General features: G+C 35.6%; 2 protein-coding genes and 1 pseudogene across 2 annotated transcripts; 1 reads left to right on the plus strand and 2 right to left on the minus strand.

Moving 5' to 3' along the window:
* The first annotated feature begins 8,495 nt into the window (after nt 1-8,495).
* On the plus strand, nt 8,496-14,080 carry LOC107633723 (uncharacterized). Its single transcript, XM_088510057.1, has 5 exons — nt 8,496-9,989; nt 10,313-11,817; nt 12,025-12,952; nt 13,032-13,118; nt 13,220-14,080. Exons 1-5 carry the CDS (start codon nt 8,496-8,498, stop codon nt 14,078-14,080), a joined length of 4,875 nt encoding a protein of 1,624 aa, XP_088366183.1.
* Nucleotides 14,081-19,921: 5,841 nt separating this feature from the next.
* Nucleotides 19,922-20,497, minus strand: LOC107620377 (uncharacterized). Its single transcript, XM_016322543.2, has one exon. It carries the CDS (start codon nt 20,495-20,497, stop codon nt 19,922-19,924), a length of 576 nt encoding a protein of 191 aa, XP_016178029.2.
* Nucleotides 20,498-20,833: 336 nt separating this feature from the next.
* LOC107620376 (uncharacterized) lies at nt 20,834-22,347 on the minus strand (annotated as a pseudogene).
* Between the last annotated feature and the right edge of the window lie 4,895 nt (nt 22,348-27,242).

The following is a 27,242-nucleotide window of genomic DNA, read 5'->3' on the forward strand; positions in this document are numbered from 1 at the left end:
TAGATATTAGGGAATGATTTATCACATACATAAAGTTAATCATGAAAGGTCGGTCATATTATTGGCATAAGGCTATATAGTCTTAAAGTTGAAAGAGACACCTTAATAAATGTTATCTTATGCCCTATAATACAAACAAAAGTAATATAATTTAGTTTATGACAAGGAAAAAAAATCAAACCATACATACCTTCTAGGCATGGTCGACAATGGCGCGGTGATGGCGGCTGTGGCATGGTATCCAGACTGAATGGTGGTTCAAAAAGGGGATGGAATAGGGAGGGAGATTATCACTACAAGAAAGTTTTAGAAGAGTGACCGATTTTGGTGACCCATAAAATTGGTCGATATTAACAACCAATTTTGCGACGAATTGAATTTTTCTAGGACCAGAAAAAAATTGGTCGCTAAATTGGTCCCTATACATTTAGTGACCAATTTAGCGATAATCCATTATTGTTTAGAAATTCAGTCGCTAAAAAATAAATTAGTGACCGATTTAGTGACAAATAATAAAGTTGTCTTAGTTGGTTGTTAAAATCGGTCACTTTTTTTAACTTGGCAACTGAATTAACAACCAAAATAAAATACTTACCCTTCGGGGTCCGTTAGTTGCTAAATCAGCCACTATTTTTAATTTAGCAACCAGTTTTACAACCAAACATAAAAATTGTAACACCCTACCACACAGATCTTTACGCTTAAGCCGTAAAATAGAGGTGGTGTGGTATTACGACCTCTAAAATAAAATGTGTACACATAATAGCAGAAAGAATATAATAAACTAGGAGCGTTAAAGAACAGATGAAATAAAAATCGCGAAATAAAAGCGCAATGCTTAGAGAACGAGTTAACTTGCGTACTAAGAAAACTATAGCTATCAAGCATAAGATAACAAAAAGAAGGAATAAGGGCCAAAGATACAAAATAACAAGCTCCTAACTCAGTCCGCAGAGTCAAGGCTGGCCGGAGAATATTTACACATATATATACATATCCAAAACCCAAATTTACATAAACAAAACCCTGTCTCTCCATAAGCCTCTAAGAGGATCAAAAGAAACTAGTTATTCAGAGAGAAAGCTAAGTACATAAATACATAATTAAACATTAGAAAGAAACTCAGAAACCACTCCGCTTCAAAAGTCTAGACGCCTAGCGAGGTGCCTCTCGACCTGCATCTGAAAAACAACAACATAGTATGAGGTGAGAACCAAAAGTTGTCAGCATGGTAAAGGTGCCATGTATGTAAGATATAAGGTACTGGGAAGGCAAGAGGCAATCCTAGAACGCCGACACTCAGATTATAAAGCTTAAAGTATTAAACAAAAGCCATAAAAAAGGTGGTCTTCTAGGGGTATCTAAGTCTAACTTAACTTAATCTTAACTCTAAGTTTTACCACCTTTCCTCCATACCTCCATCTCTGATAGCATATCACAAATAAATAAGCAGATAATGACAAGCACAAGAAGGGTACAAGTACTGCAGATATCATATATAAATTTAACATAGCAAATACATTTAGGCACACCCAGATAATGCACAGACAAGTAAGTCAAGTAATATGCACATGATGCATGCCTGTCCTATGGCTGATGAGTCTCATCTGTCGGTTATCAAGCCAACCCGACAAGTCCGGTTTGCTAAACCCTTGGACTGTCCCTCGATGTGCATCCCCAAGAGTCTATGCATATCTTTTTCTCAAATAATTATAATTTCTCAATGGGAGTTAACATTTCCAGAAATTTATAAGTGCCCGGTCATCCTTACGTTGCAGGGTCAACAGAGTATCGAGTCTCAACCTGGTACACGTGGTGGCAAGCTACGGTATTTTATCCAGGGAAATGCGTATCTCAGATTAATTGAGTGTATAAGACAAATAAGGTTCATAGTCTTTGCAATCTTTGCTCAATTATTTCATATAAGCCATAATACCATATACACTTCAAATATACTCATTTCCATAGTTAATTCATCACTTATCCCACTTTATTTCACCTCCAAGTTACCTTAATTTCCTAACTTCATCTGATTATCAGGCTTATTACTATTATTTATGACCAGAAGAATGAAAATAGATGTTTAGAAGTTTGAAATAAGGTTTAAAACTCATAATAGGACCACGTGTACGCGTGGCTCACGCGTACACGTGGGAGTATAAAAAGGCAGCTTGCGCGCGCATCCCTTATCATGCGTATGCGTAGACATGCATGCTGGCCCATTACGCATACGCATAGGACTATTCGCGTACGCATATAAGGAGGTCAGTCAAAAATTCCATACCACTCGTACGCGTGGCCATACGTTTTCCATAATTTTGATTAAGTTAGAAAGCTACAGAATTTTCATATTCCAAACCAAAACTTCTGACGTGCATAACTTAATCATTTTAAATCGTTTTTTATCCGTTCTTCGAACGGCATAAACTTCACAAACCCAATTTTTTATCAAGACAAGTTTGAAACCATTTGGGGGTCCGGAGGCCAAATTATAGCTTGCTGAAATTCAGTCAAAAACCAATTTTCATTATACTTCAAAAACCTCAATTTTATTTAAACAGTTTCAATGTTCACTTCCTTTACCTACATTTAGCACAAACACAATATATAACATCTTCAAATCACTCTACTATTCATAAACAATCATTACCACCAATCAACAAAATTCCATACTTCCTTCAACAAAATCACCACTATTTTGCCATACATACATATGCAATCATTACCACCAACTTACCAACAATACCACCAACACATACATGATTTATATTACCAATCAACGTTATTAATGCTAAGCATCCAACATACATAATCATTCCAACATATCCTATGGTTCTCTAGCCTAAGTTTTCACAGAACATTATATATTAAATACGTGAAACCTAAACCATACCTTAGCTGATTTCCACGTATTGATCAAAGCAAAATACCAAAGACACACATACAGCTTTACTTATCCAAAATCACCAAGCCTCAGCACCAATCCAAAGCCTCCAATGTTCACAATTTCAACCTCCAATTACATACACACCACCTAATACAAATATACAACACATATACACCCAAACTCAATGCCCAATGCACAAATTTAGAAAATTAGATAGAGTTATGATATCCTCACCTTACCCAAGCATCGTATAAGCAAGAGTGAATGTTTTTCTCAAGCTAATTGGATCCTAATACATCAAATGACAAAGAAATTCAACACCACTTACATAATTTCAAAAAATTAGGGAAAGGAGAGGCTTAGAGAGATAGAGTGGCTTACCCACAAAATTGTTCTGGTAGAAACATAGAGCTTGACATGGTGGTCGCGTGGCCGCAAACGATGCGGCGATTGGAGCTCGGAGCGAGAAGTTACGTTAGTTTTATTTTGGCGTTAGGGTTAGGAAATTGGCTTTCTTCTCCCCCCCTATATGTGTTTTCAGCGTGCTCTTTGCTGAATTGGGGAGGAAGAAGAGCCTCGGCTCATTTAAATGTTGGGCCGGTTGGGCCCACGACTCGGTTCAACCGGTTTAGCCCATTCGGTCCAATCTTAGGTCGAATTCTTTGAAATTAGTGTCAAAATTCTCATTTTGACGAGCTCTATCCTAATCTAATATAATATTCACATTTTTAATTTTCTTTATTAAAATTTAATTTGTTGACTAATTATTTACTAATTTAACGAAGTTTACGAAAATACTCTAAAAATGGTTGGTCACAAAAGGCCGCTGGGGAATTGGTCACAAAATCAATTGCTAAGGATTAAGATAACGACCGATTTAGCGACCAACTATAAAATCTAGGTTTTTAAGTAGTTAGTCGCTAAATCAATCGCTATTTTTATTAATTAGTTGGTCATTAAATCAGTCACTATATGGTTAGTCGTTAAATCGGTTGCTAATTAAATACTAAGCGACCGAATAAAAATTTTGTGACACACTAATCGGTTGGAAATCCATCACTATTTTAAATATAATAAAATAGTAACAAATTTGATTTCAAAAGAAAAAAATAAATAAATTATATTTTAAAAAACAATTTTTTAAATATATTTTTTACCATTCCTAAAAGCTCTTTACCCCTCTTTTGCTACGTTGTATACACCCTAAACTACCCATCTTCTCCCTCTTTTTCTCCAAAAGTATCTCCTTCTACCCTAAACCCTTCTATTCCCAAAACCTTTGTCACATACACCACTGCCATGCTTTGTCACAAACACAACCATGCTCACCCTCCTTCTCGTCTTCAATTTTGCCGCTGCACGCTTGTCACTTGTTGCTCGTCGATTGCCGTCATCCCTTTCTGGTAAACGTGAACCCTTCACTTGCATATCTTGGGTTTTTCAAAAGATTTGATTTCTTACTCGATCACTCTTTTGCTTTTGATTTCTTCATTTCTTCTCTTCCATCTCTGGCGAAAGGCGAGCTACTTTTTCTTCCAATTTTTGTCTCTGGAGATTGCATCCTGTCTTTATTTGCAGTTTGTGTTGCTACTAATTTAAAATAATTGTTTATTATATCGTAAGTTTCAATAATTTCAATCTTCCAAACTCAACCTAACATGTATCTATTGACCTAAATGCTTGTTAGTTGTAGGTGTATTCTTTTTGAGAATTAGATTGGATTCTAAATGTTCAGTCCTTTCAGATCCTAAATGACTTGCTAAAATCCAAAGTGTTATTTATTCCATCATTCATTTAGTTTGGCTTCTCGATCGATCTTTTCCTTTTTTGCTCATTTTCTCTTTCTAGATTCTGTGCGTTATTAACATTGATTGCTCTATATGTTTGTTTCTCTTTCACAATGACTGCATGTTAATTCATTGTTTATTAGAGTATCAATTTAGGCCTTCAAAAAAGGTAGCAAAAATTCTCCTAACCAAAAAATCTCGGTGTAAGATTTCCTTCTTTAGCATCTCACTAATCTCCTAGTTTCCTTTGGAAAATTTGCATCCAAATCCTTTATATATGGTTTTTCTTTCCCGTTTTTTGGATTCCTTTTTTCTATTTAGAGTGGTTTGCTTTCTGTTATTTCAGTCACTGAAGTTTTTTGCTCATCAGAGATAGTAGACGATCTCCGATTTGAAGCTAAAACTGGTAAATCCGAGTGATCTATTATTGGAATTTGCATTATTTTATGACAGTAAATTTCGTCTAGGTGTCTTTTCTGTTTAATCGATTGTAAAATGACATTTGTAGGATTAATAACGTTGAATTGAACCAAGACTTACCATAGTGGATATCAATGGTGCCAATAGTAAATTAAAACTTTTCTATTTATGGATTGAGTTCAACACACTAATGTTGAAAACAACACTATCATTACTGCTTGTTGCAGAGAAAAGCAGAGAAGTTGAAGAAGAAAGTGTGGTTATTAGTCTGTTCAATTCTTTTATTTTTTGGTTCAATAGTTGTAGTGTTATTATTTGTATGTCATATCTATTTTTCGTTTGGTAAAATGTTAACCACATGTTAAGTATTTAATTATGTAAACGTTAATCTTTTTTATTAGTTATGCAGATATTATGAATGTTATTTGGTATTTGTATGAAAAATTTTATCTATCTTTGATTATTTATATATTTTGTTGAATTCAAATTATATTTGAAAATAAGTTTTAATAGAGATATATGCGAAATTGGGTTAAAATTTATTATTAAAGACGTAGTAATAGCTACTGATCTAGTGACAGATTCTGAGTTTTTGAAGTAAGATATTATCGACCGATTTGTGGCCGAAAAATTAGCGATTGATTATGTGATCAAGGAATTGGTTTCCATTTAACGACCGATTTTTTCAGTGACTATTTAGCTATCGAAAATCCGGTAGCCATTTAGCGGCAGATTTCTTCAACGATTGATTTAGCGATCGAAAAGTTGGTTTCCATTTAGCGACCAATTTTCTCAACAACTGATTTAGCGACCGATATAGTTTGGTATGTCTTTGGTGGCCTTAGTTGGAAATCGGTTGCTGCCAGTTAGCGACCAACTTCGGTTGCTATTTTCTAATTTAGCGGTCAAGGTTTTAGCGACTTCGGTAGCTAAGGGTTTATTAACCGATTCTCAAGAAAAACCAGTCGCTAAATCGATCGTTATTTTGATGATTTCTTGTACTGTGAGGAAAACCTACTTGGAGGAGGGAGGAGAGATGCAGCTCTGTTGGCAACCCCAACGGCAGCGACAAGGGAGAAGCTTCGTTTCACACGACAAAACCGCAACCAAGCGAGTCCACGCAGTCTTTGGAGGAGATTGGAGGTAGCCGGCACTGGCAAATGTTGGCCGGAGGGGCTGCCGGAGGTAGTTGCAGGGGAGAGAGAAAGAGAAAGGAGAGTGGTAGAGAGAGAGAATGGCTTTGAAAATGAGGGGGGAAGGTTGTGCATTTTGAATTTAGGAGAACATTATCGTTGGATTTACCGGTGGATTTGTCAAATCCAACTCTAATTTTTGCGCTTCTTTCATTTTTTTCCTCTAATTGTTACCAGTAACTTTATCATCGGAAAAAGAAATCTGCTAGTAATGTTTTGACCTGATCACTTTGTTGCCTCTTTCGTCGGTAAATCTGACGGAAAATTTGACAATATTTAACGTTTTTTATAGTATTTTTCGGTTATTCTAAAAAATTTAAACTTATAAATAAAAATTTAAACTTAAAGAGATCCATAAATAAATTTATTATCTAAAATATTCATATAAATCACCACCCTTTAAACAGTACATATTAAAAAGTTAAATGATATCTTATTTAGGTTCATAATATGCATAAATGCTTACCTTAATACATAATATGAAATTAATCCTACACATAAAACTCATATATCTATACTGTATTATCTTCATCCTTGAGATGATCAATAATATATTTATCTATATTGAGCGGATTAATATCTCTACTACCCATAATTTCTTTGTCTCCATTTTTCTCCCCCCCCCCCTTTCTTTTCTTTCTGGTTTTCTTCCGCCCAAAATGCACAAAACACTATAAAAAACAAGGTGGAAGTGGAATGAAGCAATGCCTCTTCTCTCAGTCTTGGTTGTCATATTTATAGGCAACTTTCAACTTTACTTTGCAACTTAGAGTGCAAAATACGCACTACAAGAAAATATAGTTATTGCCACATTTAAAAAAGTGTGGCCATACTTTTTATTAATTGCCACGCTTGACTTTTTGCTATGCTTTTTTGTTAAAAAAAAAAAGTGGCCTTTGATATGGACTTGTTGTCGTGCTTAAAAAGCGTGGCATTATGCATGTGTAACTCTATTGTCACATTTTTCTTCTTGGATACCTAAATAGTTAGAGGAAATGGACATGAAAATAGTGACTAAAACACAAAAAAATTAGCCACGCTTAAGAAATGTGCCGATTTCCATATATTCCCACATTTTACGAACATAACATAAAAAATGTTGCCAAAGCTATAACTAATCGCTACCCCCATAAAAGTGTGGCCATTAACTAAAGCATAGCTAAAAAAGGTGTGGCGACAAGACTTTTTTCTTGTGGTGACCTCTACATTTTCTATAAGCAAGTATTTCATGAGCAAGATTGCAAAATAGGTTCGAATTTGAAATTGATTTTAGTTGTATTTTGCTATGTACCTAATGTGCGAAATACGTTCAAATATTTTTAACCTACATTTTGCAATCTTGCTCAAGAAATATGTTTAAATTTTTAAATTCATTTTGTAGGCTTCATAGTGCAATACGTGTATAAATTCTTAATTTTGCAATCTAGCTCGAAAAACATTCTCATAATATTTAAAAAGGTAAAATTCTTTCACTCTATATAATCTGATAAATAAAGTAGTTTTTCATTTAAATAAAAAAAATCCAATTTTTTGTGATGTAAAATTTGAACAAAATTCTATTCTTCAATACACACAAATGATGAAACTACTCTTTGTTAAGGAATAATATAAAATAATTATTCAAGGAGTACGTGAAATGATGACAATTTTCAAAGGGATTTACGACAGTTTCAAACCAAAACATCACGAAACGGATCAACAACATTTTGTGGACTGCCGACCTTTAAGATGTTGGCAAACGGATATGTGATGGTTTCCAGCAACCGTTAGCGTAACTGCAGGTATATTGAATATTGCGTCAATTTTTTTTTTTTTGCGACAATTTTAAACTGCCATTATCTAAGAACATGAAATTTTCATTTTTTTTTGTGGTGATTTATAACAGTTGGTAGAGCCGCCTTTAAAACTACCGCAAAACCATTAACGTTTTGCAACACCAGGCTGTAGAGAGGTCTCTAGCTAACCGCCATTTTTTATTTGTTATTTTCTTTTTAAATATTTTTCATATTGTTCTGTTACTTTTTAAGATATACTTTTGTTTAAAAAAATATTATGTTTTTCTCTATTAATCTAAATTGATAAAAAAAACTCGTAAATAACTAAATATATAAATGCAAATTAAATAGATGTATGTATGTATACACAAAAACGTGATCCATTCGAAAAAACCCTAGCAGAGAAAGAGTACGTACTCCGTACTCAAAGAGAATGAGAGAAGGAGAAAGCGGGGGCGAGCGGTTGAGGGTGAAACACGGTGAGGAAGATGGCCATGCCATCGGAAGAGATAAGGGGGAGAGCGTGGGTGGGTGTGTATCCGGTGTTAAGGAGGGTTCTTCTCGAGAGGGGTTAGGAAAGCCATCCAAGGTCTCTTTTAGAGATAAAGTCATTGGTGCAGAAAAGTCTAAGGCCTTTGCATTAGTAGGGTCTTTATCTGGGGATGGTATCGCAACGGTGACAGGTAAGCAGGGTGATTCTCGTCCACCAAGTGTCAGTTTTACCAAGGAGGCAAAGAGCTGTCTAGCTGAACCTTATAAGGAAGCCATCGTGATCAAGGTGTTGGATAAGTATTATGGCTACACGGCTCTCATGCATAAGCTCCGGATAGTATGGCGCATCAAAGGAGGGTTTGATTTGTTGGATGTGGGATTTGGATATTTTTTGGTTAAATTTGATATTGCTGGGGATCGTGAGAAAGTCATTCTTGGTGGCCCGTGGTTGATAGACGGTCACTATGTTGCAGTAAAGCCATGGGATGTGGATTTTAGGCCATGCGAAAAATCCTTTGGATCAACGCTGGTATGGATTCGAGTCTCGGGACTTCCAATTTGGTGCTACCAGGAACAAGCAATGCTGCGAATTGCTTCTGTAATTGGGATTCCGATGAAAGTAGATTTGGCTACTAAGCTCGCAGAAAGAGGAAAATATGCCCGAGCTTGTGTTCAAATTAATCTTGAGTTGCCTGTAATCAAACATATTATAGTGGAGGGTGTGACTTATGAAGTGGAGTACGAGAGTTTACAGTTGATTTGTGCTACTTGTGCACGGTATGGGCATGATAAATCGTTGTGCATGGAGAAGGAGTCCTTGGAAGGAAACATAAATTCCTTTGGTGATGGAAAAAATAATGAAGCCCCAACACTAGTGCCACACAACAATCATGAGATTCAAAAAGAAGCTGAATCAGAAGCTCGTGATTTGGGTGAGAAATTAGGAGTTGTTAAAGGGAATGATGTGGTTACGGAATCATTGGCTCCTCACGTGCCTGATGGTCTTGTTAATGAGGCATGCATGGATGATGGAGAGGGCTGGCAACAAGTGCTGCGTAAGAAAAAATTTACAATGGGCCAGTCATCAGGTTTGAAGGACCAAGATGGAAAGCAGCACAAGTTTGGTTCGAGAAGGGTTCCAAGGCCCAATTTGCATGGTGATGGAGGCAAATCAACTGGCATTAGGATGGGGAAGCAAGAAAAACATGAAATTGCGCCATCTCCATCGCGCAGAACTCCTGCACGTCGTGGAATTTCTCTACGGAAGCGTCCTCGGCCTTCCTCCTTGCAGAACTCGCCAGTTGATAAAAATGGTGGCACAACGGAGGAAACCTTAGTAGATGGAAGCATGGCAAGTGCAGTGTCAGGGGGTCCAAAGGTGGCAATTATTGAGGATCAGAGTGTGCCAGTACCGCAGGACAAACCACCTATTGAGGTTGGTGATTCTGTTTAGAGTTTATGTTCTTATTTATTCTGTCCCTATTATTTATGGATAGTTTAAATATGATTGTTTGGAATATTAGGGGTGCTTCTAATAAGTTAGCCCGGGTGCATTGTAAGGAACTTGTTAGGAAATTTAGACCTGTTTTCTTTATTGTGGTTGAAACTCACTCCCCTTTTCAGCATTTAAAATTATTTTGGGAAAGGTTGGGGTATCACTCTGTTGGTATAGTAGAGGCACAGGGGCATAAGGGAGGTATTTGGTTTCTATCCTCTATGAAGGGTGTTTGTTGTAAGTTCATTGATGCTTTTGATCAGGGTGTTACTGTTGAGGTTCACTTTGATAATTTAATTTGGAGGTGTAGTGGTATTTATGGCAGTCCTCAATTTAATAAAAGGGTTCTCCTTTGGGATTATCTTGTTGCACAATCCATGGTTTTTCAAGGACCTTGGATTGTTCTTGGTGATTTTAATGAAGTCAAATTCTCTCATGAATCTAAGGGCTGTCAATTTTCTCATCAAAGAGCAGACATGTTTGCTACTTCATTAGGGGATAGTGGTTTGTTTGATCTGAAGACTATCGGGAGGCAGTTTTCTTGGTACAGGAGGGTGAAAAATTATGTTGACGTGGCAAAAAAGCTTGATCGAGTCTGTATAAATAGTAGTTGGTTATCTATCTTTCCAGAGGCTTATGCAGAAGTTTTAAATAGGCTTCAGTCTGATCATTGCCCTATTCTGGTGCGTTGTAAAGGTCGTCCTCAGCCTAAAGGGAATCGACCTTTCCGATTTGTTGCTGCTTGGGCTACTCATCCTGGGTATAAAGATATTGTGAACCAGTCATGGTGGTCTGGTAATAGAGGAATTCATGGCAAGCTTTCAGAAGTACAGAAGAATTCACTAGAGTTTAACTCGAAGGTATTTGGTAACATTTTTGTTAAGAAATGTGAATTAGAGCAGCAGATTAATTATTTACAAAAGCGTTTGGAAGTGGTGGATAGTATTTATTTGCGTCAGAAAGAGCAACAGTTGCTTGATGATTATAATAATACTCTAGTGCAAGAAGAGCTCCTATGGTTCCAAAAGTCCAGAGAGCAGTGGGTAAGGTTCGGGGATAGGAATACAAGATTCTTTCATATTCAAACTCTTGCGCGAAGGAAGCATAATAAGATTCATGGCCTTTTTCTCAAGGATGGAGTGTGGGAAACAGATCCAGAAGTTCTGAGTCAAGAAGCAGAGTCTTTCTATAAAAGCTTATTCTGTCATTTGGATGATGTTGATTTGGGTTGCCTTGGTGATGTGCCTCTTCCTTCTCTGAATGAGGAAGCTTGCAATAATCTTACGGCACCAGTTACTATGGAGGAAGTCAAAACAGCTGTTTTTCACATGAACTCTTTTAAAGCTCCAGGTCCGGATGGGTTTCAAGCTTTCTTCTTCAAAGAATATTGGGAGATCATTGGTCTTGATGTTTGGAAGATGGTTAAGCAGGCATTCTCCGGTGTTACTCTTGATCCGAGAATGTTGGAGACTTTACTGGTTCTCATTCCAAAGGTTGAATCACCGGTATCTATGAAAGATTTCAGGCCGATTAGTCTCTGCAATGTAGTTTACAAGATCATCACGAAGGTCCTTGTTAATAGGCTTCGTCCTCATCTTGCGGAGATTGTTGGCCCGCTTCAAGGAGGATTTATTCCGGGACGAGGAACTCCTGACAACATCATTATTGCTCAAGAAGTCCTCCACTTTATGAAGAAGACTAAATCAAAGAAAGGCACACTGGCCTTTAAGATTGATCTGGAGAAAGCTTATGACAGAGTTGACTGGAGGTTTTTAGCTCATACCCTTAAGAGCTTTGGTTTTCCTATTCCTACACTTAATTTGATTATGAATTGTGTCACTGCTTCTTCCTTATCTATTCTTTGGAATGGGAGTCGTCTGAATGGCTTTACTCCTAGTCGAGGTCTTAGACAAGGAGACCCTATGTCACCCTATCTTTTTGTGTTGTGTATGGAGCGACTGGCATGCTTTATTAGTCATCAGGTTGATTTGGGCTTGTGGGAGCCGGTTGCTATTTCTAGAGGGGGACCAAGAATATCCCATTTAATGTCTGCGGATGACTTGCTTCTATTCTGTAAAGCTACAAAGAGACAAGTGCAAAATGTGATGTTGGTTTTAGAGACTTTTTGCAAAGCATCTGGGATGAAGATTAATGTGGAGAAGTCTAAAGCGCTTTGCTCCAAGAATGTCTCTGCAACAAGGAAAGAGGTTTTCACTGGGGTATCCTCTATCAGATTTGTCCAGGATTTGGGCAAGTATCTTGGAGTTACCCTTAGCCATTCTAGAGTGACTCGTTCAGCTTTCAATGGTGTCCTGGATAAGATTCGGAGTAGGCTAGCAAGCTGGAAAGGGAGTTTACTCAATCGGGCTGGTAGACTCTGCTTGGTTAATTCTGTTGCCGCTGCTATTCCCACGTACCAGATGCAGGTCTCTATTTTTCCCAAAGGAATCATTAGTAAATTGGAGTCTATGATGAGGAATTTTCTTTGGAAAGGACAAGTTGATGGAAGAGGATTGAATCTTGTTAGTTGGAAGGTACTGGTTACTCCAAAAAAATATGGAGGTTTGGGGATTAGAGATCCTTATTGTGTAAATATTTCTCTTCTTGGGAAGCTAGTTTGGACTTTTTTCCAGCAGCCAAACAAGCTATGGGTCCAATTATTGGATGCCAAATACCGATCATCTCTATATGACTGTTTTAGTTATCCTAAGAACAAGGACTCTCCCATTTGGAGGTGTCTTTGCAAGGCTTGGAAAGTGTTGAAGGATGGGTTTGCTTGGTGTATTGGAGATTTGAACCAGAATTTTTGGTTTTCTAGCTGGAGGAGAGAAGGACGGTTATCTAATGAGATGGATTATGTCCACATTTCTGATTCGAATCTCCGGATACAGGATATTTGGTCGGTTGGTAGGTGGCATTTGGATACTCTTTATTCTCCTTTATCTCAAAATCTGAAAGATAATATTCTCTCTTACAATCCAGATGAACAAGCAGGTCCGGAAGTGGGTTGGTATTGGAGTGGGTCTGCTGCCAAAGTCTATGACTCACGCAATGGTTACTTGTGGTTGTGTAAGCAGCTGTTTGGTTGGGAGGAGAGGGAGAATTGGCTTTGGCTTTGGCGTCAGCTTGTTCCGGAAAAGCATAAGTTTTTGGCTTGGTTGTGTCTTAAGGAGGCTCTTCCTACTGCAAGTTTTCGCTTTAGAAGAGGGATGTCGTCATCGGATAGGTGTCCAAGATGTCTTTCTAGCCAGGAATCGGTTATACATTGTATTCGGGATTGTCCAAAAGCTCAGCTTGTCTGGCAAAGGTTGGATATTCCTTGTCATCCTTTGGATTTGAAGAACTGGTTCTTGTATCATAGCAGAGAGCACCCGTTCAAGTTCTTTTCGGGACTTTGGTGGATATGGCGAGCAAGGAATAACGACATCTTTAATCCCCATGAAACTTGGCCTCCGGAAAAAGTCATTTGTCTGGCATTAACTTCAGAAAAGGAGCTTAGAAATATTTTTGAATTACAACGTATGTCCCTTCCCTCTACTCTAAATGGTTTTTGGAATCCCCCATCCATTGGTACTTTTAAGATTAATTGTGATGCTAGTTATTTTGGTTCGGGTGATAGTGTTGGTTTTGCTTGTGTTATTAGAGATTGTAATGGGAGCTGGCAAAGGGGGTGTTTGGGAATGATTGAGAGTAATAGTATTCTTCAAGGAGAATTGTTTGCTATTTGGAGAGGATATCTCTTAGCTTGGGATGTGGGTCAACGAGATGTTATTTGTGAGACGGATTGTGTGGAAGCATTTAATCTTGTTACTCAAGATGGTTTTGGGTTTATTGATCCACTGGTGCTCAAAATAAGAGATATCATGCATTGGAATTGGCGTGTTGACTTTCGTTTGATTATGAGAGATGCAAACACGGTGGCAGATACTATGGCAAAGATGGCGATGAAGTTACAACTTTCGCATGTGGAGCTTCTTTCACCTTGGAAGGAGTTTAAGAGTAGTCTTAAACGGGACTGTCCCTCTATTTAAGCAGTTCCTTGTTTTGTTTCTTTTGTTTTTCTTTGTTTAATTTATTTCAGTCACCAAAAAAAAAAAAAAAAAAAAAAAAATAGATGTATGTATGTATTTAATGACGATAAAATACATGTATAATTTAGAGTTTCGTAATCAAGTAACTTAAAAATTATATATTTCAAATGTAATAGCATCCAATCATAATATCTATATTTTCAACTCTGTTTAAACTCATAGTTTCCCTTCCAATGAATTCATCCCTACCACCATCCTAGTTCATCCTAGTGGCGGTTATGAAAAATGCCGCAAAATGGCCGCTGAGATATGTCCACTATGACGTAGTATAAATTACACCAATTTATTTTTAAGCCAGATTATGTTACACACAATACTTTGTTATTCATAAAGTTATATACTAACGTTATTTTTGATGGATAATTATGGAAAAATAATAAAAATCAGCCAAAAATTAACCTATATAAATTTTCAATATGTGATTTTAAGGTTTTTAATAATGTGTAATGTTTAAAGTTTTTAGATGCGTGAAATTTGTGTTAATTGATTATTGGTTAACTTTTATTGTTTTCTAACATTAGGTTCTTCTATAAATGTGTCAAATATATCTGTTATGATAATGCAAGAAGTGTAATATAATAATGTGAAATATAAATAATTAAAATAGGCCATAAAAAGTACTTATGAATCAATTTAATTATTAAAAAATTAAATGCTTTAAAATTTTTCGTAGAAGATATAAGTGTAATAAGTTAAATTGATCTTTTTATCATTTAAATAATAACACGATATAAATAGTCTTGCGACATCATCTTCTTGAATAATAATCGACAGAAAAATTAATTTGATTCACTTTATATTTTTAAAAATTCGAAACATCTAATTTTTCAAGATCAAATTGACACACAACTTAGTCACCAAAAAAAAAAAAAAAATTGACCCATAACTTGATATTTTGACCGTTACTCCAACTACGATAGAATATCTTTCTATTCATTGAATACTTTTAAGTTACGTTGTTATCGTCAAGCCTGTTATGTCTGCCCTATCAATGGGGCGCAGATAATTTGATCAACAAGGCATATATTAACAACGAGTAGCTGTGATTTGTTTCGTCTTATTAATCAATCATGTCATTTTCTCTATTAGTCTTTCACCCTTTAACAAATATCTTGCCAATTTGTATATTGATTGCTTAATTTGTTTCTGTCCCCTAGTCAAAAAAATATCTACTCCTTGTTGAGATTTCATGGACACAATTTTAAATCTAGCTTGAGTTTAATTGGTTAATATCTAATTGTCATGGAAACCCAATTTGTTGCTTTATGCATCATATATGGACTAAATTATTAAACTAGGTTACCCAAAATTATTATATTCCTAAACCATAGTTATAATTAGGGGTGGCAAACATGTCAAAATTTGCTGGATTAACACTCGCTAAAAAAGACAGGTTGGGCTAGAAATTTGAAACTACTAAACTTAAGACCGCCTAACCCGCACCACCTAATCTGTGGACTTTGGCGGGCTTCGACAGCATAGAGCGGGCTTTTTCGGCAGACTAGACATTTTTTTTTGTCAGGGCCAACTTTTTACAAATTTCTACGATATTATTGATCTACAAGAGAATGAAGATGATAATTGACGATGTTCTAAGTTATATTTTATGTTTGATTGATTATAAAATTAAATATATTTAATTATGTGGTTTAGACAATGTTTGTTTTGTTTTGGATAATGTTGGTTTTATTATTGTTTCAAAAAATTTGATTTATAATTATGTTTGTTACATATTTATAATTATAAAGATTTTAATGTTTGTAAATTTAAAAATTATAAATTTATTAAAATAATTATAAAATTATATATATTGTTTAATATTTAATAATTTATTAAAAAATAAAAAAATTGGTAAATTTGAATCGTCAATCTGCTAGCCCGCCGTTAAGTAAAATGAGAGAGAAATTTAAAATCGTTTCACTAAATAAAACGAGATAAATTAACCCGTCAACGGACTTTTGGTAGGACGACGACTCCACCGTTTGTCACCCCTAACTATAATAGAGTGATGAAAAGTCTATGCTACGTACTCCAGTTAATTAAGCTACTAGTAATTAACTAATTATTAAGTACTTCACACCCAGTTTGAACAATAATAAAGGACAAACGAAAACCTCTATATATAGTAATATAGTATGACTAATCTTTCTCCAGCTATACCGCTCCTTTAATTATTGATTTCATATATAGTAGGCTGAGCAACTCCATTATCTAATAAGATTAATCTTTAAACCCATGACTTTAACCAATATTACAAGAGTATCTTATCATTTTCTTTATATTCATAATTAGATTTTTTCAAACGAATTAATAACTACGTACTTCTAAAAGAATACTCCTAAACCCATGTAATGATGCACAAAAGTCTATAAATACAAAAAAACTAACTATTAAATTAATATATAATATTATTTTAAATATTTTTTAAAGTGTGATTAACAATTAAAATAATTTAAATATTTTTATAAGAAGTAAAAATAGATTTAATAGTCTAATTGGAGAAGTCTCATTAAAAATAAAATTTATTATAAATAAAATATTAATAATAAAATTAATACACCATGAATTGAATAATTTGTATCATTTTTTTTTTAATTTCATTAATGGAATTAAATTATTCTCTCTCGTTCTCTTGATTCTCCCTAATTTTCTAAAAAAAAAAGATACAAATTATTCAATTCATAGTTCGTTGATTCTATTACTATTATTTTATTTATAGTAAAGTCTACTTTTAATGAGACTTCACCAATTATGTTACTGGGCCCATTTTTACTCCTTATATGATATTTTTCTTAACGACAACTTTGTTCTCATGCTTGTGAAAAAAAAAAGCAAATCCTAATCGAAATATAAATTCTAATTACAATAATAGAAAAATATTTAATTTTTAAATAATATTTTTTACGCTACTGTTCAAAATAAAAATTTGCCCTCAAGATTCTATTGTTTTAAAAAAAATTGGATCTTTTATGTGATTACAATAATTTTTTATAACACTTGACCCACTTGTGAATTTGAGTTGGACTTGAGTAAAAGTCCAACCAATAAAGGCCCACCTCAAAATTAGGGGGTTCCAATCTGCCACCACTTTTTAGAATCTTCAACCAGCAACCTCAAATTTCTCTTCTCTCTCTTTTACCTGCAACTGTTCTCGTGATGCTGTCAGCATTAATGACATCCATGCACGCCTCCGTCGACTCTCTTCACTAATTCCTGCATAGTCTCCTTCATCGGCAATGACCTTCTTCTACTGCTCTACCGTATTAAGTGTAACACTCTACCACATAGAGCTTTACACTTAAGTCGTAAAACAGAGGTGGTGTGGTATTACGATCTCTAAAAATAAAATCTACATACATAATATAATTAAAAGAATATAATATTCGAGAAGTCTTGAAAGTTGGTTAATCAAAATAGTAAAAAATAAAAGCGTAACGCTCAAGCTAACGATTACTTGCATACGAAGAAAGGTAAAGAAATATATATACATATAGCTAAGAGCAGAGAGTCAAGGATACAAATATTCAAACTCCAAGCTCAACCTGCGATGCGAAGCTAAAGCTGATCGGAGGATATTTACATAAGTGTATACAAACCCAAGTTTTCAAAATACTCAAATAAACCTTAGTTCTCCATCAAAAGTCTCTATGAGGTACATGTGTGAATAATAATAATAATAATAATATAGCAAAAGACATAAGCAAAAATCCCAACTTTGCAGCAAATGAAACTTCAGACGCCTAACAAGGTGCCTCTTGACCTGCATCTGTAAAAGACAATATATGTATGGGATGAGAACCGGATGTTCTCAACATGGTAATGGTGCCTACATACATAAGATATAAGGTTCTGGAAAAACCAGAAGCAATCCTAGAACTCCGACACTCAGATTTTAAAACTTAAAGTTGAAATTTGAAACCATAACAAGGCAATCAATCTAGGGTGCTTAAGTTCTAGTCTAACCCCTAACTTAACCCCTCAACATTCACCCATTCCTCCAAGCCTCCAACACTTCAGTGGAACCACCCCGTCATTCCTCCGCCAAACAAAGGACATCTCAAATGCACAGACAAAAAAGACAGACAAAGAAAACACAAGTAGAGTACAGTTATTACAAATAGCAAGTATGGCAAATAAGCACATTGATTTACGAAGGCAAATCCAAATAATGCACAAGCACACAAAATAAACATATATATATGATGTATGCCTGCCCTATGATTGATGAGTCTCATCTGTCGGTTATCAAGCCAACCCGACATATCCAGTAGTTAACCTTGGACAGTCCCTCGTGCGCGCATCCCCAAGAGTCTATGCATAACTTTTTCTCAAATATACATATCAAATCCAGCTCATTGGGAGAATTTTCGGGAAGTTAAAGTGCCCGGCCACATCTTGCGACGTAGGGTTAACAGAGTATCGAGTCTCAACTTGGAGCAAGTGGTGGCAAGCCACTGCATCTACTCAGGAAAACTCGTATCTCAGAAAATAAGAGGTGCATAAGCCAAATTAACATTCAGATCATTCATTCGATTTCATTATAGACAATCTTCATCACATATTTAACATTTCCGTACTTCTCAACTATAATTCACCTTATCTCAAACTTTCTTCACTTCCAAGTTACCTCCCCTTCAAGGTTCAACCCATTCACCATGATTTCAACTAAGTTTTAGGGTCTTAGAGAGTAAAAATAGAAGTTTAGAGGTTTGAAATCTTGTTTAAATCACAAAACACAAAGTTGCTGAAAAATAGGGTCCCGCGTACACATGCCATGTTGCACGTACGCAGGGGCGTAAATTTCCTCACTCCGCATACGCGAGTTTCCCTGGACAGAATTGATTGCTCGCATCGCGTGATACTTGCCCACGTATGCAACCGTGTAAATTTAACCTTCGGTGTACGCAGGCACACTCCCGCATACGCGAGCACATCTGGGTAGAACCAAACGGTTGCGTCGCGTGTGCATTCGCAGATGCGAGCCCCTTAAAAATGCCAAAAAACTGTTAATGCTGCAGAATTTCCTTGTTCCCACCAATTTTTTTATGCACATAACTTTTTTGTTAAAATTATTTTTTATCCGTTCTTCGAATGGTTTAAACTTCACCAACCCAATTTTCATATAAAACAAGTTTAGGGGTAATTGAGGGTCTGAAAGTCAAGTTAGGGTTCGCCGAATTTTGGCCAAAAACCAAGTTTTGCACAAAAATCATAAACCACTATTTTCACAATTTCCTTTACCAAAATCAAAGTTCTACATTTCAAAATGACTCCAAACACATCCAACACTACTCCATATTCTATCACAACCAACCATACCTCAAATTGCCACTTCATTCAAAGAATTCTCAATTATACAACACAGTTATCAATATTCATATGTTCACGGTCATTATTCTCATCCATTACCATCAAATCATCATTCATCAATCTACTTTACTAACACCAGAGGCGGAGCTAGACTAACTATTTAGGGGGGCGGTATTTAATAATTTACTAAAAATATTTTATATTACTATTTCTATTGATAAAATTAAAAAAAATTTAAATATATAATTTCAATCAAAGTAAGACAATAATATATAAAAGTTACCACTTACAGTTTTGTATCATGAAAAGCAGGGGCGGAGCTAGACTAACTATTTAGCGGGGGCGGTGTTTAATAATTTACTAAAAATATTTTATATTACTATTTCTATTGATAAAATTAAAAAAATTAAATATATAATCTCAATCAAAGTAAGACAATAATATATAAAAGTTACCACTTACAGTTTTGTATCATGAAAATGTTATTCGACGTTTTTTTCTATTTTCAAAATCATCTATAATTGAATTTGTGTCGAAAATAGATGCTAATTCTTTTTCTATATAGATGACCAAATTGTCTGCAAGAAATTTATCAGCCATCTTATTTCGGAGTCTTGTCTTAACAATTTTCATTGCTGAAAAAGCTCTTTTTGTTGTTACTGTAGACACTGGTAGAGTCAAAACAAGATGTATTAATCTATCAACCATGTGATAAGTTCTTGATTTTCCTGTTTCTTGCAACTTGTTGCACAATTCAGAAAGTGTACCAATGCCTTTCAAATGATTTGGTATATTATGCTGATAATGTTGCAACTGAGATTTCAAAATATTTAGCTCATTATAAGGAAAGTCAAGGGGATAAAATTTCTCTGCTAACTTGCTAATTTCTTCAATATTAAATGATTTGAAATTGTCATTAGGATCCAAAGCACAACTCAAAGTCAAAAGCTCTATTGTTTGCTCATTAAATCTACTATTCAACTCTTGTATTTGAGAGTCAATTGTTGCCAAGAATACATCTATTCGATAATGATGCTCAACTGTCATACTTGGTTGACGAGATCGACCTCTTCCAAAAAAATATTGTGCACTCATATTAGGGATTTCAATTTCATGCTTTTCACAAAAATCTTTAACATTTGCAAGAAAATTGCACCATCCACCATCTCTTAATTGTTGAAGAAGTAACTTTCATGTAGAAACAATATGATTGCATTAAGAATATCTTGAGATTGTTGTTGCAGTGCTTGGCAAAGAACATTAGTGATTCCTATAATCTCTTTCATCAAGTGCAAAGTGAAAACAAATTCTAATGACAATAATATTTTACTAACACCATAAGCCTCACCTCTTTGTGCATAAGTTGTCCCGTCTTCAATGATATTATTGAGAACAATGTTGGTAGCAGTAACTGCAAATAGAATTAAAGTGAGAGCTCCATCGAGTATCTCCAGCTCTTTGTAAAGTGCTTATTTGATTCGCACTTTTGCCTGTTTTTAATTCATTTTGAGCAACCAAGTTTGCATTTTCAATTGCTTGAACTTCTTGTAATTGATCATGTCTTTTTGAAGAAGCACTAACAATAGTGACAATAGAGTTTAATTGAGTAAAAAATTCATGAATTTGAAGTACCTCTCTTGAAGCTGCCACCAATGCTAATTGTAACCTATGAGCAAAACAATGTACATAGTATGCTTGTGGAAAATCTTTAAGAAACAAAGCTTGCAAACCATTCCACTCACCCCGCATGTTGCTAGTACTATCATACCCTTGATCCCTAATATTTTCAACTTGGATATTATAATGAGAAAGGACAGAAATCAATTCTTTCTTTAAAGTTGTTGCACAAGTATTAGTGACATGTACAAGATCAAAGAATCTCTCTTTAACAAAACCATCTAGAGTAACAAATCTTAAAACAATGGCCATTTTCTCCTTTTTAGATTCATTTCTAGCTTCATCAACAATAATACAAAATTTGGCATCTCCAATCTCTTCTCTAATTGAATTTCTCACCTTAGTAGCAAGAATATGTAGAATTTTTTTTGGACATCATTTGAAGTATATTTAGCATTTTTTGGAGCATTTTCCAAAACATTCTTTTTCACTCTTTCATTGTAAGATCCCAAAAATTTCAACATTTCCAAAAAGTTACCTCTGTTGCTTGAACTTTGGCTTTCATCATGTCCTCTGTATGCGCAACCTTGAAATGTCAACCATCTAATGCAATATATAGATGCTCCTAATCGAATTCGATTCTTTTCAATCTCTTCTGATGTTTGCTTATGAAGAAGTCTGTCGATATGTTGTGATTGTTTCATCAAATCATCACATGATTTCAGCGCCTTATGATGGAATGAGTTGGGACCTTTGCCAATGTGATTCAAAAGAGCACATTCTTTTTCACTATTTACTTTCTTCCAACTCCTGAAACCATTCTCAATAAAAGTATTTGAACCCGTATTGATTGAAGGTTCCTTAGCAAAAAGAAAGCATGGAAAACAATATATAGCATCATCTTCTATAGAATATTCTAACCAAGATTGGAACAATTTAAACCATGAAGCTTGAAAGCGACGATGAGTTTTATCACCAGAAAATGGATAATTATCAAGAATTGGTTGATTTGGCCCAACTTTAATATAAGCCCGATGGATTTTATCTCTTTTATTTGGAGGAAACTTCCAAATCATTGGTCGCATTCCAGGATCTCTTTCCAAACGAAAAACATCCAGTTGATTTGGAAGAAGTTGTGGACGCTTTGAGCTATTCAATGGAGAACTTGAAGTAATGAAATTTGATGACCCCTCAAGTATTGGAGTAGTAAGAGTAGAAGCATCTTCATTCTCTTGATCTTTTCTTTTAAAAAATGTATCAATGGTTTTGAACTTACTCATAATTCAAATGGCCAAATAAGTTCCTATAATTAAAAATATATTTAGTAAAAAGTATAAATTACAATCTAAATCTTTATAAAATATAAAAATTATATTTCAATTCAAAATAAGATATTAAAATTCAGAACAATAATACTAACATTGTAGTATAAATAATATAAAATTGTAATTAAATAGTTAACTAATAAAAAAACTAAATATACAAACTAACATATAATAACATAAACTTAATTAACAAATAATAATAAATTAAGTAAATAACTAAATATATAAAAAAACATAAAAAAATTAGACAAGACTAGCTAACAGAAAATAATAAAAAAATATAAAAGAAAATTACAATGCTAGATTAAATACAATTCATTTGTTCTATTTTTGTATGACTATGTCTCCTTATTATTAGTTTAATAATTTTCTTGAAATAAAAAAGAATAAAAATAGAACATTTTTTGAGAAAGAGGAGTGAAGAACCACTTGTTGAACTACTATCTTTTTTTTTTTATAATCTGCAAAAGAAAAAAAACAAGAGTCAAAGAGGTAAAAGATAAGAAGATTAAAGAGATAAAGAAGAAGAAGAATAGAAAAAGTTGTTACCTGAAATTCTAGAAAGTGAAGGCAGGAAGGGAGGGGACGCTAGGAAATAAATAAAGGCAGCGGAGAATCAGGAATGGACTATTGGGCTGAGTTTTTTGTATGAATTAAAAGGGGGGCTGGGAAAGTTATGGAACAAGGGGGGAGGGTTGGGAAATAAAAAAGGAGGGGGGGCTAGACTTTTTTTTTAAATAAAAATTAAAATTGGGGGGGGGTGGCATTGCCCCTTTAGTTGTATGTATCTCCGTCCGTGACCAACACCAATCATATTCACATCAATGAATAATCAATCTAACCATACCTCATCAATTTAACATACATTGTCAACTAAAATCACTAAACATGCTCCAAACTCATATTCAACTTATCCTAGGTCGTCTAGCCTAAGTTTTCACAAAACATTATATATTACATATGAGAAACCAAAACCATACCTTGGCCAATTTCTTCCTAAGCCAAAGACACCTTAAATTGGCACAAATCTTAGCCTTGAAAGTTCCCAACCTCCAAGATTCCAGCACCCCAAAGCTCAACCAAGCTTCCAACCTCCACAATTGTGTTCCAAATTCACATATACACTTCCTAATGCATATTATCACATCTATACACAAAATTTCAATACCCAAACTCATATAACCCAAGAATGCACAAAGTTTGGAGAGTCCTTACCTTGCTAGTTCCTCAATTAAACAAAAACTTGCTAATTCCTCAAGTCAATTTGATCCTAACATCAAGACATGAGAATTTCAATACCCATTGGCTCACAATTTTGAAAATTAGGGGAAAAGAGAGGCTGAGAGTGAGATCGAGATTCCTTACCAAATTAGTTAGTGGGCTTTGTAGAGCTTGACGCGGTGGACGTGTGGCTGCAAACGGTGCGCGCGATCGGAGCTCCGAATTGTGAGATATGTGGAATTTAGTGAAGGGTTAGGGTTTGAAGTTCTTCTTCTTCTCCCTTCTATGAGCTTCAACGTGTTTCACTTTGTGTAGGAGGAGGATGAGTTGAAGCTCATGTGTTTTATGAATTGGGTTGGGTCTTGGACTCGGTTTGGGTCCGGTTCGATCGGTTTGGCCTGTTCGGCCAAATTTTGGGCCAAAATCCTTAAATTTAGTGTCAAAATTCTTATTTTAATTATTTCTATCTCATTAACTATAAAATTAAATTTTCTAATTTCTTTGATTAATAATTAATTTATTAGCTAAGTAGTCGCTAATTTCGCAGGGTTTATATCCCACCCACCTGTATAAGAATTTTACCCACAAAATTCAAATTTAGTTACCTGAATATAAGTGTGGGTAGTCCTTCCGCATTTCAGATTTGTGTTCCCAAGTATGTTCCTCAATTCTAGTCCGACTGCAAGCAACTTTAACCAGTTAAACCTATTTTCCACGTAATCATTTGATGCTGGTGTCGTCAATTTTAACCGAGATTACTTGAAGTGTCAAATCTTCTCTTACTTGAACCGACTCAGGTTCCAGAACATGACTGGCATCAGGAGTATACTTCCGAAACTACGACATGTGAAACACGTCGTGCAGGTTCGAAAGATGCGGGGGGTAAGGTTATATGGTAGGCTACCGGTCTAATCCTCTTCAGAATCTGAAATGGACCGATATAACGAGGGTTTAGCTTCTTCGATTTTTATCGCTCTACTCACTCTGGTTGTCGGAGTAACCTTCAGGAACACATGTTCTCCTTCTCCAAACTCTAAAGGCTTCCACCTTTGATCGGCGTAGCTTTTCTGGCGGCTTTGAGTGGTAAGCATTCGGCTTCGGATTTTCTTAATCTCTTCGGTGGTTTCAGCTACTAACTTAGGCCCTAATAAGCTTGTTTCCCCAGCTTTATACCAGCATAACGGAGATTGGTACTTCCTCCCATACAGAGCCTCATACGGAGCCATTCCGATGCTTGCATAGTAACTTTTAGGGTTAAGTACAGTTTTGGTCCCTAAAGTTGAGCATGAAAATCGAAACCGTCCCTCATCTAATTTTCGATTTAGAATCGTCCTTAACATTTTTTTCGTATTAAAATCGTCCTTTTAAATAAATTTTTTTATTTTATTACAAAAATACCCCTATTCTAATAAATAAAAAATAAATAAAATTTAAAAAAAGAAGAAGAAAAGAACGCCAGGGGAGGGGAGAAAGAAAAAGGGGAAGGGGGAGGAAAAGGGGCAAGGGAGAAGGGGAAGGGGGGAGGGGTACGGCGTCAGCGGCAAAGCTTGAAGCCGTCGTCGCCGTCAGGAAACCCAAAAGAAAGAAAGAAAGAAGAAACGAGAGAGGGGCTGCGACAGGGGGAGAAGAGAAGAGGGAAAGGAGATGCCGGCGCTGCTAGGGCTCACCGCCGCCGTCGCGTCGTCATCGGGCCTTGGAGGGAGACCACGCCGCTGAGCCGTCACCGCCGATTGGCCCATGAGCTACCGTCGCAGAAGCAGAACAGAGAAGAGAGGAGATGTGCGAGTGGGTCTGCTTCGGCTTTCGCATCTGTTTCTTCTCCTGCATCTGCTTCTGATTCTGCTTCTGCATTTGCATCTGCATCTCCTTCTTCTTCGGCTTCTTCTTCTGCTTCGGCTTTTGTATCTGCTTCTTCTTCTGCATCTGTTTCTGATTTTGCTGTTGAATTTTGTCGTTGAATTTGCTGTTTTTGCTGAAAAATTTGCTGTTGAATTTTGCTGTTAAATTTGTTGTTTCTGCATCTGTTTTTGCTGTTGCATCTGAATTTTGCTTCTTCTTCTGCATCTGTTGGATTTTGTTATTGAATTTGCTTCTTTTTCTGCATCTGTTGCATCTGTTTCTGATTCTTCTATTTTTTATTTTGCCATTGAATTTGATGTTGTTCTGGATTTTCCTAATCTGTTCTTGTTCTTGTTCTGGATTTTCTTAATCTGTTCTTATTTCTTGTTCTTGTTTCTTATTTTGTTCTTATTTCTTATTTTCCTAATCTGTTTCTTATTTTCCTAAATTTATAGATTTTTTATTTTTGTAATTGAAGATGAATTTGGATATTTTTAATTCTTGCAATTGAATTTTGTTAACCGTATTTAAAATTTTGAAATTTTGAGTTTTGTTAATGGAAGAAGAATTTGTTCTTCTGAAATTGTTCTGAATCTGTAATTAAAGAATTTGTTAATGGAAGAAGAAGAACAATTCTCCTGGAAGAAGAAGAAGAAGAACAAGAAGAATGAAATGGTGGAAAAAAAGGGTATTTTTGTCATTTAGAAAAAAATTTTATTAAAAAGGACGATTTTAATACGAAAAAAATATTAAGAACGATTCTAAATTGAAAATTAGATGAGGGACGGTTTTGATTTTCACGCTCAACTTTAGGGACCAAAACCGTACTTAACCCTAACTTTTATTATACGCAAACTCCACTAGCGGCATATACCGATCCCAACTTGCTCGTTGGTCCAAAACGCAAGCCCTCAACATATCCTCTAGGGTTTACATTATCCTCTTTGACTGGCCATCGGTTTGAAGATGGTAGGGTGTACTTAAACTCAACTGAGTTCCAAACGCCCGCTGGAAAGCTCCCCAGAATCTTGAAGTGAAACGAGAATCTCTATCGGAGATTATGGTGGTAGGCACACCATGAAACCTTATAATTTTCTTGATGTACAAACGTGCTAGCTCCTCTAAGGTACAATTTATCCGAATGGATAAAAAGTGAGCCGACTTTGTCAGCCGATCCACAATCACCCAAATAGTGTCAAATCCAGCTCGAGTTTTTGGCATACCTGGCACAAAATCCATTGCAATGCTTTTCTACTTCCATTGTGAAATTTCTAAAGGTTAAAGGGTTTTGGATGATTTTTGGTGTTCAATCTTGAATTTCTGATAAGTTAGGCACTTAGAAACGTGTGACGCTACATCGGCCTTCATTCCTAGTCACCAAAACAACGCCTTCAGATCATGGTACATCTTGGTACTTCATGGGTGGATAGAGAATCCACTCCTATGCGCCTCCTTCAAGATATCTTGCCTCAAATTCCCAACATTAGGCACGCAAATCCTACCTTTGTACCTCCATATGCCATCTCCATCCCACGAAACTCCCCATCGCTTTCCTTGCTTAATTGTCGGCAACACCTTCTGTAACTCCTGATAGTCTTGTTGAGCTTTTAAAATTTTGGCCTTGAAGTCACTAGAGATCTACAGTTGGTTCAGGCATACCCTCCCATCAAACTCTCCGACACGCAGTCTCAAATCCCCAAGGTTGCTCACCAACTCCTCTTCCTTAATCATCATCCAAGTGACCGTTAACAACTTTTGGTTCAAGGCGTCCGCCACAACATTAGCTTTTT

This window comes from Arachis ipaensis, chromosome B10 (assembly GCF_059453495.1).
Source record: "Arachis ipaensis isolate K30076 ecotype BB chromosome B10, ASM5945349v1, whole genome shotgun sequence".
Classification (NCBI taxonomy): domain Eukaryota; kingdom Viridiplantae; phylum Streptophyta; class Magnoliopsida; order Fabales; family Fabaceae; genus Arachis; species Arachis ipaensis.